At 37.7% G+C, this 16,189-nt stretch overlaps 1 protein-coding gene across 1 annotated transcript in view; it reads left to right on the top strand.

Annotated features, from left to right (window-relative positions):
• Positions 1 to 14,829, top strand: part of arap2 (ArfGAP with RhoGAP domain, ankyrin repeat and PH domain 2) — a 141,548-nt gene extending 126,719 nt beyond the window's left edge. Inside the window, exons 28-32 of the mRNA XM_062993578.1 lie at positions 585 to 667; positions 4,655 to 4,690; positions 5,750 to 5,813; positions 14,111 to 14,233; positions 14,384 to 14,829. Coding sequence (XP_062849648.1) covers positions 585 to 667; positions 4,655 to 4,690; positions 5,750 to 5,813; positions 14,111 to 14,233; positions 14,384 to 14,749 — 672 coding nt within the window. The 3' untranslated portion in view covers positions 14,750 to 14,829. The remainder of the gene's footprint in view (positions 1 to 584; positions 668 to 4,654; positions 4,691 to 5,749; positions 5,814 to 14,110; positions 14,234 to 14,383) is intronic.
• The last annotated feature ends 1,360 nt before the right edge of the window (positions 14,830 to 16,189 follow it).

The following is a 16,189-nucleotide window of genomic DNA, read 5'->3' as shown; positions in this document are numbered from 1 at the left end:
GTTTCTTGGGTATGTTACTGGTCAAAAGAGTTCTGTAAGTGTGTGTGTAAATGAGAGAGAAAGAAACAGATCTCTGTTATTGTTGTGCTCTTTCTTTTTCTGCAGTTTGATGTTCATTAAGTGTGAAATACGCTGCTTCCAGGCAACATTACAGTGTTGTTGTCATATGCTAGTTTAAACAAGGCCCACGGCCTTGTTCACGCTGTACGTAGGATAGCAGTATTGTTTTCCTCATTTTGAAATAAATAAATAAATAACCATAGCACATACAGTATATATGTGCAAGGCCTTTCATGCCCAATTGCAAGTCTGATTCAATTCCAATGTGGTGACTGTTATAGTTTGAAAAAAGTAATGTGTCACAGTCTTCCCCTCAAGCAAAGATGATTTTATTATCCACCAGGTATAATCAACATAGTCTGCCTGAGCCATTTTGAATTATGAGGAACACTACATTACTGCATTACTAGTGCAGGAGTTCATACAGTCTCATATTTAGCAGCGCAAAGATGTTATGAATCATTTTCTGACTTTTCTGGGTCAAATTAGCGTGATGATTTTGTCACATGTAATTTCTTCTTCAGAGTGCAAAGCCAGAGAAAGAGGTTCCTGTGGAGTCAGTGAAATGTTATTTAGGTGTAAGGAAAAAGATGAAACCCTCAAGCAGGTAAGAATTTTTATTTATTTATAAGTTCGTTCAATTCTATTAACCGCTAAGAAAATAGGTGGCGCAGCGGTAAAAACACACTCTAGCGCACCAGAGCTGGGATCTCGAATACATCGTACCGAATCTCAGCTCTGCCATCTGGCTGGGCTGAGCGGCCACATGAACAACGATTGGTCTGTTGTTCATATAGGGGTGGGGAATTAGGCCGGATAGGGACTCCTCGTAACTGATGCACTACGACCTCTGTTGGCTGATTGATGGCGCCTGCACAGAGGCGGGGAAAGAGTGCGGATCAGGGTGTCTCTCTCCGTACACAAGGCTGATTCGCATATATGCACTCGCCTAGTCTGGGTGAAAAAATGCATACGGCTGCTGCCCACGTGTCAGAGGGGGTGTGGGTTAGCTTCGTTCTCCTCAAATCAGAGCGGGGATCGGCATTAGTGGAGAAAGTGTGACGCAATCGGGCAATTGGACGCGCTAAAAAGTCAGGAGAAAAAAGGGGAGAAATTGCATAAACAAAATATAAAAAAAAGTAAATAGTTTATTATTTATTAAATTCAATTATTAATTTAATTTTTTTAAATTAAAATAAGTTAAGATATTTATTTTTTGATTAAATCAGATGCATATGAAATGCTCAATAAAGTTATGTAATGAGAATCATTTTTATTTAAGATTGATTTTTATAGACTCCAATGATATTTAAAATAAAAAAACTGAACTGCAGGCTGAACTGCTTTATTAATTATATGACCTAAACCTTAATTATGTGACCTAAACAGGCGGCACAGTGGCTAAGCGGGTAGCACTGTCGTCTCACAGCAAGAAGGTCCTGGGTTCGATCCCCAGGCGGTCCAGGGCCTTTCTGTGTGGAGTTTGCATGTTCTCCCCGTGACTGCGTGGGTTTACTTCGGGTGCTCCGGTTTTTTTGCCACAGTCCAAAGACATGCAAGTGAGGTGAATTGGAGACACTAAATTGTCCATGACTGTGTTCGATATAACCTTGTGAACTGATGAATCTTGTGTAATGAGTAACTACAGTTCCTGTCATGAATGTAACCAAAGTGTAAAACATCACGTTAAAATCCTAAAAAACAAACATGTGACCTAAACTACTTGATTTATGTTCCTAAATAAAATGTACTGACAAATAGTTTGAAAGAATATATCTTCATTTATAAGGGGTTGTAGTTCTTGAGGCAAGATCTTTTTTTGAAATCTATAGTGATGGTATCTAAGGGGAACCATCATGGCTATTTAGGTCAAGGGCTATGCCAGGGCCTAAGATAATGAGTGTGTTCGAAAACCTAGGGAGCTGCCTTGCTGTCTTACTGCCTACATAGGCATCTGCCTCAGTAGAGAAGATCCTAATAAGTCATTGACTTAAAAGGCAGGTTATTTGAACGCGATAACATCGGGTTTCGCTTACTAAGCTAAAAGTTAGCATCTTGCCATTCAAACCAATGGGATGGGGTGGCACAGCACGCTAGCATGTCACCTCACATCTCCCTTTGTGTACCGAAAACGGTCAAGTTCGCTGACAAGCCTGAACTTCCAAATAAAAACACTTGTGCAAGTTTATACAAAGTCAGTAATCATTTATTTACGTTTGAAAATAACAATTGCCTTGATCACTAAGGACGCTTCCGATGCTCACTCGTTCTTGAGTCAAAATAACATTGAAATTTTAAGATGCCTAACTAGACAGCATATTAAGACATCTAGGATTTCGAACAGCCTCATTCTAGGGAGCGCGCGTAGGATGACGTAAAATGCTGTCTATGTAGGGAGCTCCCAAGCTTTTCCAACAACAAAACAATATTGTAAAAACAATATTTTAAAAGTAAGCAGCTCTAATTTAATTTGATTTACTTATAATTTTACAATCAGCATTCAAACAAGTACAAATCTAAGCAAATAAATCATTCATACCTGCCTATTTAATATGTGTGGAATGTGAATATGAAAATAAATGTACAGCGGGCCAAGCAATAGTAATTTAATGACAGTCCAATTTCAAATTACAGTAAAATAAACCAATCATATTTTCCATAACACAATGTAGCTAGCTTTAAAAGTTCCTAATATTTAAAGATCTTTTTAAGACGATGTATACACAACTCTAAAGGTCGAATGAAACACATTAGTCAAGATTAGATTTTCTATCTGTAAGACATATTAATATTTCTAAAAGTTTTATTAAGATAGATTCACAATTATTTCCTTTTGTTAGCCTCTTTCCTCATTAATATCACTTGGTGACTGCTGCTGTCTCCATCTCTCCTGCCAAAGATTTGTTCAAGTTTCTACCTCTGAGGCAGGATTTCTGCTGCTTTGCAAAACCACATTTATATCTCTCAGTAATAAAATAGATTAAATGTAATTGGGCTTTAACAAATACAAATGATCTATTTTGTCCTTTCCTATGGGGAACATGGCTGCAGCAGAAATATTGTATTTTAATCCTTTTTATACAAATTGGAACATTTTACCAGTTCATCGTTTTCATCAATTTCTTTATAAATGTGAGTACAGCAAAACCAATAACATGTCTGCAGTTGTAATGTGTTTCAATTCCAAATAGGATTGAGAACATTGATGTAACTAAATGGAGATGGACAGTTTAAAGGAAATATTGATACCAAAAATGTAGTGCAGTGGTGGGAAGACAGGGCCGCATCTGATAGCACAACATGTTACAAAATCATTTTTTATAAACTTTTAACAAAGAAACCTGATAGACCACAAGGCCCGAGAGAATGCAGTATTAAAAGACGTGTTGTCTATAATAACCTGTCATGTGAATGAGAGGAACTGATGGAGAGCTTCTAAACAGAAAAAAGAGAGAAAAAGGTTCAGGCTCGCCTTAAGCAAGCTGTAAAGGTTTGTCTATAATCCTTTCAAGCCTGCAGAATAAGCGGACATGTTGTGTGTGTGGGATTTGAATGTCAACAAGACAACAACCTCCGACTCATTCTATTGGTGAAAAATTATACTGAAACCAGCAGTCCAGTGCTTTAAAGCAGTCAGACATAACTTTTCTGTTCACTAAATAGTTTGTGTGACATTATCTCATATAATTATTTAAATAATTAGTAAAACTATGAGACATACACTGATCAGCCATAACAATAAAACCACATCCTGGTTTCTACACACACGGTCCATTTTATCAGCTCCACTTACCATATAGAAGCACTTTATAGTTATACAATTACTGACTGTAGTCCATCTGTTTGTTGTGCTGGTATCTCTACATACTTTTTAATCTGCTTTTACCCATTTTAATACTAGACACATTTCATACTTTTTCCTACCTAGTGGTCTTAGGTGTTCTGTGTCTTTGTCTAGTTTTAGTCCTAACTACACTGTTACCTGCTAACATGTAGCCAATGGCATAACACCCCACATCAGTGAGCAGCATTAGAGCAGCCTACATAGGTACCACCTATGCATAAAACTTAAAATGGTCTTTTCACCCCAAATATGTGTTTGGTGGCATTACTGCTTAGTGTCAGCTATTAGGAAAATCAAAAATAGAAGTGCAGATTTTAAGACGCATCTTCAAAAAAGAGTACAAGGCATTCATTCTTGGCCTGACCATCAGGCTAAAGATTGCAAAGTGCTTTTATGCAAAGCATATCACTGGCTTCCTGTTCATTTCAAATCCATTAGTATCATGTGTTGAACCATTGCCAGAGAGCAAAGAGCATGGAGGCCTTCTTTTAGCTTGAGCTTTTATTCCTCCCACCAGCTCTTTAAAGCACATTTAGGCCTCTGTAAAGGAAGCTAAGCTGCATTTTACGGTTGCTTGGTGCTTAAGAAATTCTCAGGGGGTCACGTTCTGTGACTGTTGGAGAGAGTTGAGAATAGACTTAAATCGATATGTGGGCCTTGCTGAAATGCTGCAAGGGTGAAGGTTTATGTTCTTGTTTTAACCTCTCACACTTTCTCTCACTTTCTTTTCTCTCGTTTGATTCTCAACAGTTGGGGTTTTACTGTCTACATGCAAAAACAGCAATGGTAAGAGCATTTTAATTAGAGCTGATTTAACTGTTAATTATAGAAAGACATATACACCGATCAGCCATAACATTAAAACCACCTCCTTGTTTCTATACATATTGTCCATTTTATCAGCTCCACTCACCATATAGAAGCACTTTGTAGTTCTACAATTACTGACTGTAGTCCATCTGTTTCTCTGCATGCTTTAATAGCCCCCTTTCATGCTGTTCTTCAATGGTCAGGACCACCACAGAGCAGGTATTATTTAGGTGGTTGATCATTCTCAGCACTGCAGTGACACTGACATGGTGGTGGTGTGTTAGTGTGTGTTGTGCTGGTATGAGTATGAGATCAGACACAGCAGCACTGATGGAGTTTTTAAACACCTCACTGTCACTGCTGGACTGAGAATAGTCCACCAACCTAAAATATCCAGCCAACAGCGCCCTGTAGGCAGTGTCCTGTGACCACTGATGAAGGTCTAGAAGATTACAACTCAAACAGCAGCAATAGATGAGCGATCGTCTCTGACTTTACATCTACAGGGTGGACCAACTAGGTAGGAGTGTCTAATAGAGTGGACAGTGAGTGGACACGGTATTTATAAACTCCAGCAGCGCTGCTGTGTCTGATCCACTAATACCAGCACAACACACACTAACACAGCACCACCATGTCAGTGTCACTGCAGTGCTGAGAATGACCCACCACCCAAATAATACCTGCTCTGTGGTGGTCCTGTGGGGGTCCTGACCATTGAAGAACAGCATGAAAGGGGGCTAACAAAGCATGCAGAGAAACAGATGGACTACAGTCAGTAATTGTAAAACTACAAAGTGCTCCTGTATGATAAGTGGAGCTGATTAAATAGACAATGTGTGTAGAAACAAGGATGTGGTTTTAATGTAATGGCTGATCGGTGTACATGCCATTCGTTTCCTGTTTTGTAATAGACTTTGAATTTTAAACCCCTGACCAGATGTACATTTATGAAGCATTTGCAATTTAAAGTAAGCCATAATTTAATATTTCAGCATTACAGTAAATGTCCTATCATGTATTTTGTTTAAATAGGTATTTTTGCTGTGAGGGAAAAGATTCACAGCTGGATTGGGTCACAGCTATTATCAGAAGCAAGGTAAGAACTTACATTCCCACTGTAGAACTTAATTAAAATGTATAAGCAGTGTTTCTGTGAGGATTGCTAATAACATGTACACTTTTTCAACCACCCCTATAGACCAAGCTTTTGGCTGGACCAAAAAAAAAGTCATATTCCAATTTAATTAAACTGTCTTTTGTTTGAAACCCAATTCCTTAGCTTGAACCCTAAGCTTATTCAAGCAGTTTTTACTCTGGATGTGCTTCACTGTACCAATCTCAGGTCCACCAGAAATCTGGGGTTCCTTTGAAGTGTAAAATCTATCCACTCCCAAACTGAGATATTAAATGATGTCATGTCTGTCATGGAAGGGAGTGTTGAGATCAGTGGGTGAAATGCAGAGATCATATACACCTTCTGTACAGTATTTTATAAAACCGAAAGGCCTCCTATGTGCATGGTGCAATGGTCATGCAGCATAGTAGCTCCAGTGGTTTGTGGCCCTGGGTTCAAACCTCCACTCTGGGCAGTAGAGTAGTTTGGCTTCTTGTGTCCGTGTAGCTCACAGGTCAAGATGTTTGAGTGGGCAGTGTCCTACAATGGACTGAAGCCCCGCCAACATAGCCATTCATGTCTTGGATCTCAGCGGTGGTGATCTTTTCATATACATTTAAACTTAACAGTCGACTTCTCCAAATGTATGCAATTTATATACCATAAATATTCAAACTACATAAACAACAAGGTACATGTTAAATAAACATATTTACATTTTCTTTTTCAAAATTACTGTTATACAAAGAGCAGTGGTTAAGGTACTGGACTAGTAATCAGAAGGTTGCTGGTTCAAGCCCCACCACTGCCAGGCTGCTGCTGTTGGGTCCTTGAGCAAGGCCCTTAAGCCTCAATTGCTCAGACTATACTATAACTGTAATGTAAGTCACTTTGGATTTTATTACATTAAATGTAATGAAATGTAAAATGTATTTTATAAAACAGAATGGCCTTCTGTGGGCATGGTGCAATGATCATGCAGCATGTAGTGAAGGTACCACACAGCTTCTGTGTTTTGTGGTACTGGGTTCAAACCTCCACTCCGGGCAGTAGAGTAGATTGGCTTCCTGTGTACGTTTAGCTCACAGGTCAAAATGTTTAAGTGGGCAGTGTCTTACAATGACTGAGGCCCCCAACATAGCCCTTCATGTCTTGGATCTCAACGGTGGTTAACACGAAAGATCTCTGCGCTACCCAATCACCCAATTCTAAATACCAATCTACAGTTGTTTACCTGAAGGACATGTTTCTGCTGGTAAAACACAAGTGTCCATTTAATTTACATACATTTGAACTAAACAGTCAGCTTCTCCAAATAGCATTTATATTTTCTTTTTCAAAATTACTGAAATACAAAGAGCAGGTGAATGTTTTAATCATCTACATGGATTAGTACTACAGTATACAATCTAACTAAACATGTAACTATTCTTTTCTAAACAATATGGACATGCTAGGCGAACAAGTTCTTTTACTTCTTCTGGTAAAAAGAAGAGTAAAAAAAATCGAGCAATTGTAACATGAATAAAGGAAAAGTTTTGAGGTCATTCTCTGCCTGCATAAATCACATTATCCCGAAAAGTCTTTTATCAGAAATAAGGTCATATAGGCTGGTACAATCGCACCAGCTCTTTCACACACATTTCTGAGAGCTGAGAGCAGCCACAGAGCAAAAGCCTGACTCAGCTAATTGTGCTTTAATAATAGAAACACAGGGTACACGCTGGCACAGGGGCCAGCCATGATTTAGACATTGTCTGGATTCCTTCATGATTTTCCATTTCCTGCTCAAGTGCTTCTGTGTTATCTGCTTTCCTTAGTCCTCTTACTTTATTAAGAGCTTTTGTGCTTCCTTTGTGGTTTTGTAGCGATGTAGCAGTGCAGCATTAAAAAATAAAGAACTTCAGATCATTTTATAGGAAATCTCTTAAGTGTGCTTTATGTTTCTGCAAATGGTGACATAAAAAAAGATAGACAGAAAGAATTGTAGTGAATTCAGAGAGTACAGTTTATTGTATTGTGGATTAGATTTTTTACTGGGGTCAATCTGCAAGAAAAGATGGGTCATGGCTCACCACTTTGTGCCAGATGTTGTGAGAGAATTGTCAATCAGTTCAAAAGACAACATTTGGAAATAGACCTAAAAGTTTAAGACCTTTGAGCCTTGTCTTGCTGATGTAATAAATATAAGTACATTGTTCGGGAGTACTTCAGAAAACGGTTGCCATTTGACTCAGTCTTTACTGCATCAGGAAATGCAACATAAAACTTTATTACACAAAAAGACAGCCAAACACCAGTTCTAAGCAGAGATGCTGCCAAGTTCTCTAGAACCAACTCATCTCAGATGTATCAAAAGACAGATGAAATGTGCTGTTATCATATTATTTTACCAAGTTTAGATTTTAAACATACAGTATGCTGCCATCAAGGTGACCATATGGCAACCATAAGAAGATCACTTACAACCAAAGACATCATGGCCAGACTCCACAACGCACACCACTCTTGACCAAGAAGCACAGTAAGGGTTGTTTGGAAATCATCCAGAAGGGAATTTTAAAAGGCCTGCAGAGCTCTGGGACACAGTTCTATGGAGTGAAAAATCAAAACTGGAACTGTTTGACCATGTGGATCAGTGGTTTGTCTGGCGCAAGAAAGAATAGGGGCAGAATAGCGGCCCCTGTGCCGGCGCAAGAAAGAATAGGGGCAGCTGTAGCCTAGTGGTTAAGGTACTGGTCCAGTAACCAGAAGGTGGCCGGTTCAAGCCCCACCACTGCCAGGTTTCCACTGTTGGACCCTTGAGCAAGGCCCTTAACCCATAATTGCTTAGACAGTATACTGTCACAGTGCTGTAAGTCGCTTTGGATAAAAGCATCTGCTAAATGCTGAAAATGTAAATGAATAGGCTCACGACCAGAAGAATATTATCCCCATGGTCAACCTGGGAGCTTGCAAACTTAAACTTAGGCGACAGTTCTACTTTCAACTTCACAATGACCTGAAGCACACAGCAAAAACAACACTATAGTGACCTCAAGGAAAGTCTTTAAATGTCTTTGAGTGGCCCAGCTAAAGCCCAGACATAAATCCCATTAAACTAACAGTGTATTGAACGGCTAAAAATGGCAGTTAACAGATGCTTGACGTCCATCTGTCAAGTCTTGAGAGAATCTGCCAAAAAGAATGGGATAAACAGCTAAAATCCAGATGTTCAAAGTCTGTAGAGACATAAACAAAAAGGCTGCATCAAAAATCGCATACTTAAGCAGTATGTACTAGATTGAAGGCAGTGCGCACTGCTTAGTCGGTAAAGCAGTATGTCTTTCAGTACGCAAGTGTGCAGCATGCACGCAACCTCGTACGTACTTCGGCCACCATCTTACCAACGTCACCTGATGCATCAGCACAGTTATAACAATTTTAAAATCAGACAAAATGAATTCCGTTAACCACAAAGCTACTCATAATGTTATTCAGGGTTGTACTTAATCATAACATTTTTAATGTTACTCTTACTCCGCTTTCCACCATCTTTCTTCTTCGCAACAAATACCTTTGCAGCTCCAGTTACATTATGGGATATATTGGACCATAAGTGTGCATCGTTTGCAATATTAAAAAATGGCTGTCCAGGCAGTAGGTCATCCGGGTACTTTTCGCATACTGTTTCATGAATACTATGTATTCGGGGACACTAACCGCTTTTGCATATTGCCTTCGCGTTCTGTTTAGTATGGAAGTATGTGATTTCGGACGCAGCCAAAGACTAGCAGCTTTAATTGGTGCCAAAGGGGTTCCTACAAAAAACTGAATAAAGAGTCTAAGTTTGTGAATAAGAGCTTTGACTTTCAATAGTTGTATAAAAATGTTTTTACTTTGTAAATATGGGCGATTAATTGTAGAACAATATGTAACAACGTCTAATTTGTTCACTACAACACAAACTTGTAGGCAAAAGGTCTAAATGCTTTCTGAATCCCCTGCACGTGCAGATATAAGTATATCCTTCTTGTGTTGGATAGAGCCCAGCAAGTAGATTAATTGACGCTCTTAGGAAAAGATTTTAAAGTCCTATAGCCGTTCCTTACCCATACTCTCTAAAGCTGGGTTTCCATAGAAATAGCCGCAGAACAATGGAGAGATAAGGGTACAGGAAGACGAGCCCTTCCATCACTAAAATGAGGACAAATGTGCCAGGAACAAGATCAGAGGCCACCAAGTCACAGTAAAAAAGTACAGAGTGTCTAAGCTAGAGAAAAGAGCGCCTGCTGATCACTCGGTTACCAGTGCAGAATGTTCCAGCACATTTGTTCCAACATTATTAAAGTCTTAAAGTTAAGTTAGTGTCTTTAAACATTTGGAAGAGTTTGAAAAGTAACTTAAGTAACACTTAAAACTTGGCAGTGAGAATTTATATATACAATGCTGTAAAATGTTCACCAATAAGGAGGTGAATTGGTAATGGGTGAGAGAATCATGATTTAAAAGGAGGATCCACCAAAGAATCAGTCTGTGATGGGTCGTGGCTCACCACTTTATATCAAACTCCAGGAGAAAATTGTCAATCAGGTCAGAAAGAGCATTTCTTAACACAAGATTACAAAATGTTTCGGTCTTTTGCAATCTATACATAATATTGTAAAAAGATTCAGGGAATACAGAAAAAACTCAGTCTGTGTAGTGTAAGGCCTGACACCATTGATAAATGTGTGTGACCTTCCAGCCCTCAGATGGTATTGTATGAATAAATATCAAATCAGAAAACCATTGTTATTTAACACAGTCTACCGCTGCATCAACAAATGCAACCTGATACTCTTAAAGAATAGCCTTAAATCAATTCTATTCAAAAATGCCACATTCCACCTCTTTTTTTCACATTTTAACTTTTTGGGACGAATGGACATGAAGTTCTTTGTACCAAAGACAAAAAACTACATCTGGACTGTTATTAGAAAAAAATGCAAAAGCCAGCATCTATAATAGTATGTGGGTGCATAAGTGTGCACGGCATGGGTGACTTTGGGTACCTATGGCATGTATTGGGATTTTAAAGAAAGACAAATTGCCATCGAGGTATCGTCTTGTCCCAAAAAAGTCTCATTAAAACCCTTTAATGGTCTGCTTTACCATTTGGTTGAGCCTACTTTGAGTCTAAATACTAGGGTAAAAAATAAACTGTATTTAAATAATTTTGTTTGGGCTGTATCTACTCCCTGGTTGACTCCCTGGTGTTAAACTCAAAAATATTGGTAGATGGTTATAAGAAAACAGCCATTTTAACCTATATGTCAACTTAAAGCTAGCAGCTGAAAAATCATCCATGAAAATTAGAATAATTTTTGTGATTATCTCAACTGTTTGGTAGCGGCTCATTAAAAAAATACTGTGTGCATAAATATTCATTGTTGTTGGTATAGTCCCAAGAAACTAGGAAATGCAAATAAATTATTTTTTAAACATTATTTTCTTGGTGAGACCATTAAAGGGTTAATAGGAAAAATAATGGAGCACAGGTCTATACATGGCTCTGTCAGTTGTGTGTCTCAGGCTTCAAATTCTAAATGTGTTTAAAAACTTAGCTACTAACTCAACTTGTAAACCAAATTCAACTGACAGTTGTGTTCAGATTTAATAGCTACAACAGAGCATGATTACTGCTGGACCTGCTGAATGTAAACATCACTTACATTAAGCAGAACATGTTTAGTAATGTGAAAGTCTCAAAGCAGCACATTATACCATGTTTTATATTGATTCAAATACAGAGTAATTAAAATCTACTAGTCTGGAAAGGCTTTATAAAACCAGTACTAAGTCTCTGGGAACCACATTGTGAGTCATTATTCGCAAATGGAGAAAACTTGGAACATTCCAGGAATGGCCAGTATACCAAAATGTAATAAAAAATGCATCAATGACTCATCCAGGAGGTCACAAATAAACCCAAACAAACATCTAAAGAACTACAGGCCTCACTGGCCTCAGTTAAGGTAATTATATAAGGTCAATAAGGATTTCACTATAAAAACAAGAAAAACACAAAGCAAAACATTTAGATGAAAAAAAAAACACCAAGTTACACTTCAGAAAACTCATAATTATGTGATAATAAAAAAACTGTATAGTGCAAACATAAATATTTTGTGTGACATTCTTACTTTTAACTTTGACATTTTTGATTCATTACACAGTATTTAAACATCTAATTAAAACAGTTCTTCAGCTTCTTGATAATTAATAATTACTTTATTACTTTCTGTAAATGCTGCACATTTCCAGCATTAATTTTTATACCTGCTATGAATTGTGAATCACCAAATTATAAAATGGTTTTGCTGCATTCAGACACATTTTATCCTCTCCTGCAAACATTGATGTATTTTAAAATTTTATGGTCTTTTACCTCATTAATATTGATTAGGTACTCCCAACTTATTGTCAAACATCTCATTATTCCACAATACAGGGTAGGAAATCATTTCTTAAATTCCTCCATTTCTTAAAGTCTGCTCTTTGAAGCTTGATTCTTATAGACAAGCAGCAGAAGAACTGGGAGAAAAAAGTACAGGTAGGCCAGTATGTTGCTAAAATAAGGACATATGCCAGGAACAGGATCATAGTAAATAGTAAAAGCAAAGAATGTCTCAGCAAGAAAAAGGACCTACTTGTCTCTCAGAAACAAGTGCAGAATGTTCCTGCACATTTTGTAATGTAATCTCACAGTTGGACACATTTCCTTTAATCATGAGGTGAGTTTTTTCCCAACCACTGTTTGATATACTTAGCAGTTGTTTATGTAGTTCATCTTAGGCCTAAATTTGCTTAGAAATGGCTTTTTTACCATCCATCATTGACTTTCTTATATCTAAACAGAGCTTCTTAGCTTTTATATCATAAATAATTGTGACTTCAACTAGAGCACATGAATACAAGTTTGCTGTTCAAGAAGAAAAACAGTTATGTCTCTTGTGTTATGAGGTCGTGTCTGGTAAAGGAGTACAATATAAATGTAGATATACATTATAAATATACAGTTTAAATTGGCATTTTGACACCAAACACAGAATTTGTCAAAGACTTAAAAGGCAGATTGCAATCACAGCAGGATACGTTACAGTCGGCCTTTTGAGGGCCACCATAGTGCAGATGTGGCCCTTGGTGAAAATTAATTTGACACCCCTGAACTAGAGCAAACCAATGAAAACAAGTGAAATAATAAAATGTATAATAATGCTACCATTAACTAATAAGGAGGTGGCTCAGTAGGTAGCACTGTCACCTCACAGCAGGAAGGTCCTGGGTTCGATCCCCAGGTGGGGCGGTCCGGGTCCTTTCTGTTTGGAGTCCTTTCATGTTCTGCTCGTGTCTGTGTGGGTTTGCTCCAGTTTCCTCCCACAGTCCAAAGACATGAAAGTGAGGTGAATTGGAGGTACAAAATTGTCCAGGACTGTGTTTGATATAATCTTGTGAACTGAAGAACCTTGTGTAATGAGTAACTACTGTTCCTGTTATGAATGTAACCAAAGTGTAAAACATGACGTTAAAATCCCAATAAACAAACTAAAAAGGAGGTGAAATAAGAAAAGAAAACAAGATATTCTGAAAAAATTATTTTCTTTAATGATAATAATTCTTAATAATCATTAATAATTAAATTTTTTGATGGTAATGAGGAAGTCATGCAGTTATATTTTAATAAAACGTCTACTCCAGCTAAAAAATATTTAAGAAACAATGAAACTTGAAGTATTTGAAGGTTTACTGAAGTGTTTCAAGATTCAAGAGTTTTACTGTCATGTGCACAGAAGAACCAGCAGTACAATGAAATTCTTACTTTGTTCGTCCTCCAAACGTCAATTATAAGTATATATTATACATAAAACAAAATTAAACTAACAGAATAGAAACTCAGTATAAAAACTTTTAAAATATAAAAAAACTATAAAACTATAAAATGTTTTTATATACAAAACTATATAAAAATATTCATGCTGCTGCGTGCATTTTCCTGGTGTGGAGTTTTTGATCTGGTCTGTTTTCTTACATATTTCATTTAAAGAAATCATTTATTTTTATTTGAAGGTTTTAGAATAAATAATGTATTTTGTAATTAAATGCTCTGACCATTTTTCTCTAATACAAAATTGTTTACTATCTGAAATAGCCAAACGATTTTTTTCCTTGAATCATTTAATCGATTTAAATCAAGAAAATGTTTCATATAAGCAGTTTTTATATAAGCAGTAGGTACTTACTTGTATATCTTTCTGTAGCATCAAGCAGACTTATGGCCTGAATTCAAAGCAAAAAGCAAGTCTTCAGATCAGCAGAGCAGCAGAGAGCGTGGTTCATCTCACCAGGGTTCAGAGAGTGCAGCATTCAAACACAGCAAAGAGGTCAGGATCAAAAAACCTCCATACTGGCCTAAAGCATTTTCAGACCACTATTATTTCTGTGGAGCTGGAATCTTACTTTTATTGTATTGTTAAAGCTTTTATATGTTTTTGAGATTGAGATGCTGATAGACTTTCATCTTTCATTCACAGGATAACAAGAAACTGGCCGTGAATATCACTTCTGACATGGTGAAGTCTAGGAACTCTGAGGAATGTGATTATAAACAAAGACTCGTATTGCTGGAGAACTGTATAAAGCAGAAGAATAAAAAAACTGACCCTGTATCGGGACCCCAAGTAGCTGCTAGTGGAGGATATAATCCATTACAAAGACAGAGAATGGATGTTGTCGGATCACTGGAGACTGGAGAGTTTATATCCTCAAACAATTATTCCAAACCCCCACAGAAAAAAGCTATGCTAGAAGCTGCTACTGTCCAAATGCCTCAAAGTCTTCTCAATGAACTGAGTACTGTCCTTTCCCAAACTGGACGGAGACCTAGAGATGAAAGCTGAGTGGTAACAAACAAAAAAGTGGAAGATATTTCCAGTTGTATTCCACTCATTTCATGACTCTGAACTCTCAATATACACGATCAGCCATAACATTAAAACCACCTCCTTGTTTCTACACGCATTATCCATTTTATCAGCTCCACTTACTATATAGAAGCACTTTATAGTTCTACAATTACTGACTGTAGTCCATCTGTTTCTCTATATACCTTTTTAGCCTGCTTTCACCCTGTTCTTCAATAGTTAGGACCCCCACAGGACCACTACAGAGCAGGTATTATTAAGGTGGTGGATCATTCTCAGCACTGCAGTGACACTGACACATGGTGGTGGTGTGTTAGTGTGTGTTGTGCTGGTATGAGTGGATCAGACACAGCAGCGCTGCTGGAGTTTTTAAGTACCGTGTCCACTCACTGTCCACTCTATTAGACACTCCTACCTAGTTGATCTACCCTGTAGATGTAAAGTCAGAGATGATCGATCATCTATTGCTGCTGTTTGAGTTGGTCATCTTCTAAACCTTCATCAGTGGTCACAGGACGCTGCCCACGGGGCGCTGTTGGCTGGATATATTTTTGGTTGGTGGACTATTCTCAGTCCAGCAGTGACAGTGAGGTGTTTAAAAACTCCATCAGTGCTGCTGTGTCTTATCCACTCAGACCAGCACAACACACACTAACACACCACCACCATGTCAGTGTCACTTCAGTGCTGAAAATGATCCACCACCCAAGTAATACCCACTCTGTGGTGGTCCTGTGGTGGTCCTGACCATTGAAGAACAGGGTGAAAGCAGGCTAAAAAAGTATGTAGAGAAACAGATGAGAGACTACAGTCAGTAAATGTAAAACTACAAAGTGCTTCTATATGGTAAGTGAAGCTAATTAAATGGACAGTGAGTGTAGAAACAAGGAGGTGGTTTTAATGTTATGCCTCATCGGTGTATATATTGTTATATAGTTTTGTACCTTAAAACAAAGCCCTTTTTTGGAAGACTTTTATAACCCTCAAAGACTAATTTGACTGACTGCAGCTATTTGTCCAGTGGTGTTATAATGGAAAAGCAAGTTATATTGTAGGAAGATCTCTGTCATTGATTTACAGGTCAAACATAAGTGTACTAACTCGGTTTTACATATGATATCAGTTTAACTGATAACGACAAGCCACTGTTTGATTATTTTTTTAAGTTAAACATGTCATTCACATGAATTTCTAACAGCTGGTCCTTGATTAAAACTAACAGATCTCTAATCAGTACAGAGTGCAGGACCAGTGTGGACCAGAGTTAATTTAGAACTTACCTTTACCCACCTTTATCATGCATGTTTACAGAGAGCCCTACCATAACCCAAACAGAAAAACCTGCATTTGTATTAGTTAAATTAGGAAGAGCTGAACTATGATGCATTAAAAAGTGTTTTGTGGGGCGCTCAGGTG

This window comes from Trichomycterus rosablanca, chromosome 4 (genome assembly GCF_030014385.1).
Source record: "Trichomycterus rosablanca isolate fTriRos1 chromosome 4, fTriRos1.hap1, whole genome shotgun sequence".
Classification (NCBI taxonomy): Eukaryota; Metazoa; Chordata; class Actinopteri; order Siluriformes; family Trichomycteridae; genus Trichomycterus; species Trichomycterus rosablanca.
Note: the sequence above shows the minus strand (reverse complement) of the source record. Positions and strands in the feature narration are given on the sequence as shown.